General features: G+C 71.6%; 1 protein-coding gene across 1 annotated transcript in view; it reads left to right on the plus strand.

Annotated features, from left to right (window-relative positions):
- BRD1 (bromodomain containing 1) overlaps window positions 1–4,899 on the plus strand; it is a 73,613-nt gene that overhangs the window by 68,179 nt on the left and 535 nt on the right. The window contains exons 13-15 of the mRNA XM_012735088.1: window positions 470–546; window positions 3,756–4,081; window positions 4,125–4,338. Coding sequence (XP_012590542.1) covers window positions 470–546; window positions 3,756–4,081; window positions 4,125–4,338 — 617 coding nt within the window. The remainder of the gene's footprint in view (window positions 1–469; window positions 547–3,755; window positions 4,082–4,124; window positions 4,339–4,899) is intronic.

Raw genomic sequence — 4,899 nt, forward strand, 5'->3', positions numbered from 1 at the left:
TGGCCGGGGCGGGGGCGCAGGCAGACAGCGGGCGGGCCCAAGCCATGGCGCATGGTGGGGGAGGGCTGGCCTTGCTCGCTGCCCCCGCCCAGTGCCTGGCTGGCCCGACAGGCGCCCAGTGGACACTCGCTGCCACGCGGGTGGCCACCTGGGCTTGTCTGGACTGAGGGGAGCTGGCCGGTGCCCGCCCGCAGTGGGGCCGTTTGGGGGCGGCGCGGTGCTGGGGGCTCAGCGCGAGCAGCCCCCGCGGGTTTGTGCGCGCGGCCGGCCGGAGCCCCAGACTGGACCCTGCTCTGGAGGGGCCGGTCTGCCGGGCGGGCTTGCGCCGGAGGGCACAGGGTCAGCACCCTCCCCTCCGGCTGAGCCCCCCAGAGTGGGGTGGGGCCGGGGGCTCAAGGTGAGCGCGCGCCCCCCAAGCCGGAGCGGGCCCAGCGGGGCTCCCTCAGCCATGAACCGCCAAATTGTCCAGGTTCCGGCAGATTCTCCGAGACAATGGCGAGGCTCGGGCCGCCGCTGCGGCCGCCGTCCAGTGTCGGCCGCGGGAAGGTCGCGCCGCCCGCACTGAGCCGGCTGTTGATTGGGTTTTACGCTTGGTTTAAAGCCGAGTTACTGGGGCATGAAGTGAGGAGCCCGGCGCCCTTCAGGAGATCTGTGCATAAAATTAAGGCGCAGGGGAGCGGGGGCGGGGTGTCGGAGGCTTGGTGGGAGTGGGGGCGGCGGTCAGGGCCGGGGGCTGGGCCCCAAGGGGAGGGGGGCTGTGGCTGGGCCCCGGGCGGGGCTGGGGCCGGCGCTGCGGGGGTCGCAGCCAGCCCTGCCTCCGGCCCGGTGAGGACAGGGCCTGCCCGGGCCTGGGCGTCCAGCCGGAAACGGGGCTTGTGGCCAGGGCTGCAGCCGCCCTGTGAGCACAGACCACTGCTGGACCCACGGCTGGACCCCGAGCCCGGTACGTGACCCGCGCTCAGCCCTGCTGCCCAGCCAGAGTTTTGGGTGCAGTGGAGACACAGGTGGGGGTCCACACGGGACCGAGCCCCGCCGGGCAGCAGGGCAGCAGGACAGCCGTGTGCTCGAGAGGCCCCCGGGGTGGACGGCGGCTGTGTGGACTGCCTGGCCGGGGTCTGCTGCGGCCTCCGCCAGCCGGCACTGTGACCGCTAGGGCTGGACACCTGCTTCATGGGGGGATGGAGGCGAGCACTCTCGGCCGCCAGGCCCGTGGGCCGGATGCCTCACCCCCGGGTCGGCAAGGTCCGTCCTCGAGGCCGCCTCTGCGTGCAGGGCCAGTCTCTCGTGGACTCCTGCGGCCCTCCCTGGCCGCGCCACCCCGCACAGCGGTCTGAGCCGAGCAGCCGATAATGAATAACCCCAAAGAGCGGCCGCCTCCAGCCTGGGCCGTCTCGGGGACGGGGGGGGGGTTGGGGGGGGCGCGGGAGACAGCGGCCCAGCTCGCTCGCGGAGCAGCTGACCGAGCTGACCCCAGCTGGGGCCGCCGCCGGCCTCCGCCCAGGTCTGGGAAAAGCCGGTTAGTGAGTCCTCCTGGCGTGCTCTGCCTCGGTGACCACCGGGGGCCCCTTCGGCCGAGCTGCCTATCTCTGGGGCTTGTGCCCAGCAGTAGCCAACGCTCTGGGCGCTGTGCGTGCTGACCACACTCTCCGCGGCGTGCTGCCAGGGCCCTGGGCCTGCAGAAGGCCGCTGGGCACTCCAGGCCACGCCCGGGAGCCTTGTCCAGGTGCAGCCCCGGCCAGCCCCCCCAGGGCGGTCTGCAGGCCCCGGGAGGCCTCGCGAAGGTGGGAGGGGCTGTGCAGAGGGTGGAGGTCAGGCCAGGGGCAGGACCAGCAGGGCGCCTGGCCAGAGTGGGCATCCCAGGTGCCCTGGCCGCTAGGGACATCTCGGCGCTCTGGAAGCAGAGGGGCTGTGCCGCCGGCCGCGAAGATGAGGAGGGCCGAGGGGGCAGCCAGGCCGGCCGGCACCCTGGAGGCGGGAGGGACCGCTGGGCGCGGGCTGCCCCCAGCCGACCTTCGAGCTGCCCCCTCAATCTTTTTGGGGGATAAACCAGTGAGCGTAACTGACCGCGGGGCTGGACCAAGTCAGTGTGGACAGACGGAGCTTCCAGGCAGCCGTGCAAAGCGGGGTGCCGTGCAGCCCCACGCCGACCCCCGTGGAGCCTGAGCCTTGGCACTGGCTCCGTCCAAGTTGGCCGGCCACGGCCCTTCTCTGGCCGCTCGGCGGCAGATGGACCGACCCAGGAGCCCGGGCGCTGCCGGAGGGGCTGCCGGACGCAGCAAGGTGACCTGTGGGCGAGGCCTGGGGAGGCGGGAGGGCTGGCGTCCTGAGGCCGCAGCCGTGGGGCTGGCCAGGTGACCAGCCGTCCGCCTGCGGGGCCCGGGCTGCCCAGATCTGTTTCATCAGATGAGGCGCAGGGACAAGGGTGGGCCGAGCCGGAGGCAGCCAGGGGCCGCCCGCCCGCCCAGCGCTGGCCCAAGTAGGGGGCCCGGCGCCAGCTGGCACCATGGCCGCAGGTCCAGGGACGCAAGACCTTGTCCTCACCCCACTGACCGGGAGGGACCTTGCCCAGCCAGCGTCAGGGTGGCCGGCACAGGGGAGGTGGACAGCGGGGTGCATGGCAGAGGGTGTGTCGCCACGCAGGGCCCACACGCTGCTTGTGAGGGACATGGGGCAGCTCTCCTGGGGTTGGCTGGGGGGCTGCGGGCCCAGGGCTGGGCTGGCTGGGCCGCCCCTGGCCCAGGCTGCAGCCTCCGCCGGCGCCAGCTGGTCAGCTGTGCAGCGGCCGCCCCTGTGAAGGTGACACGGTCAGGACGGCCGCCCGAGGCACCAGCTGGGAAACCCGATTTGGGGAGGAATTGAGGGTCTTCGCGGCTGCCGGGGTCTGTGTGGGCGCGGGTGAGCGGGGCCAGCCAGACTTGGCGGGCGCCGGCCGGGGGCCCGCGGGGATGGGCGCGGCTCGGGGCGCAGCCACCGCCCCCCAGAAGCTGCTGCTGGCCCGGGGCGAGCAAACTGGGTTTTAAATAACACAATTAAAAATTCTACCTCTGACACGCTGACTATGATCCTCTCATCTCTAAGTGTAATTATATTAAACTCTAATTTTCCCTCAAATATGCATTCTAATTCAATTTTCCTTTTTTCTCTTCTTAACTAAATCTATTATCATTCCCTCAGTTAAATTATGCTTATTTAATCTTTGATGAGACCTTTCGCTGACAATCATCTGTTCTAAATTAATGCCCTGCGCCTTGGGGGTCCTGGGGGCACTGAAGGCTCTTGGAGGGGAGCTGGGCGTCTGGATTGTGGGGTCCCCAGGAGCCTCCCACCTGCACCCCGTGGGGGCGAAAACGTGTGAAGGCAGGAGGCGGGCGCCGGCCCAGCCCCAGAGCCCAGCCTGCCCGCTGGGCAGCCGCCGTGTCCCTGGCCCCTGGGGCCACCGTCCCGTCCCGGGGGTGCGGGCGAGAGCCCCTGGCAGCCCGCTGCGACCTGCGTCGTGCTCAGGATTTCACTCATCAGGAATAACCCCGCGGTCTCGGCCCTGGCGGCGGGGACCCACCAACTGCGGTGAGCAGGGCGGGCAGCGAGCGGGCGCAGCGGTGCGGGCCGCGTCGGGCTGGGGGTTCCTAGGGCCTCCGCTGCGTGGCCGCCGCACACCCAAGGGGCCTCGCTCTGTTGGGAGCCGAGTGACCGGGGTCACCGCCCAGGCGGGGCTCTCACGCCCTCCGTGGCCACTCTGGCTGGGACCCCGCTTCCAGGCTCCAGCTCAGAGCGGCTGCGACCCACGGGCGAGGCGGGGCGAGGCGGGGGCCACCCGTCCACACAGCATCCGCCTGCGTCCGCCGGGCGGCGCTGTGGTGCCAGGCGCCCGGAGTCCGGAGTCCGGGAGGCAGAGGCGGCGGGGTCCTCCGCCTGGCCCGGCCCTGCACCTGCAAGGGGCCGCCGGCCTCAGGCCAGCTCCTGGTCAGCAGTACCAGCCGTGGTCAGCATGTCCTCCTGCCTGCCCTCTACCGCGGGAGGACTGGGCGGCCGGGCCGCACAGCTCCTGGGCTGGCCCCTGGCTGTGCGCGCGCGCCGGGTGCGGGTAGGGTGTGTCTGTGGGGGCTCAGTGTGCCTCGTGTTGGCAGCCGCTGACCCACGGCGGCTGTGCCCCCCGAGTGCCCGCCCCGTGCCCCTGCCCAGCCGTGAGGCGCGGACCCCAGCGCACGCTGCGGGCCCCGTGGCGACCCCCAGGGGCCGGGAAGATCCGGGCTGTGACCCAGCCTGGGAGCCCCGGGGCGCGGCTGCCTCGGTTCCCAGGCTCGCGGGCCATCGGCCTGGCCACTGACCGAGTCTCGCAAGGTGACGCCTGCACCTCGCCTCTGCGGCCGCGCTGACCTGGGCGCAGGGTGGGCGGGGCCTCGCGGGGCGGGGCGTGAGGGGCCCCGCGCGCACCTGACGCTGCCCAAGTCACCCGCTGCGTCCCCCAAACTCAGACATCAAATGTTTTATTAATATTTTCTATCATCGCTACAAGTTAAACCAGCCATGAAAATTACCTCCACCAGAAAAAAATGTCGAGATGTGCTCATTTATCGGCGGCGCCGGGCCGGCCGGCTAATTTCATCAGGAGCCGCAGTGCGCGGCGCCGCCGCGCCACTAACCTCGGCGGCTAATCCATCCGGGGCCGAGGGGCGCCAGGCTACTGCTGACCCCTGCCCCCGGCCGCGCCCAGCGGCCCCTGCAGGAAGGAGCAGGCTGGACTGGGCCGCCCCTGGCCCACCCCTGGCGGGAGCCCCAGGCTGGGCGGCGCCCAGAGGAGGGGGCAGGGGCGGGGCCTCCTCTCCTCCGTCCACCCGCCCCCCTCCTCCTGGGGGCCCTCAGGGGTCAGCCCTGCGCGGAGCCGGGGAGCCCTCCCCCGCC

The sequence above is a fragment of the Condylura cristata genome, unplaced genomic scaffold, assembly GCF_000260355.1.
Source record: "Condylura cristata isolate star-nosed mole 26May11 unplaced genomic scaffold, ConCri1.0 scaffold00004, whole genome shotgun sequence".
Classification (NCBI taxonomy): Eukaryota; Metazoa; Chordata; class Mammalia; order Eulipotyphla; family Talpidae; genus Condylura; species Condylura cristata.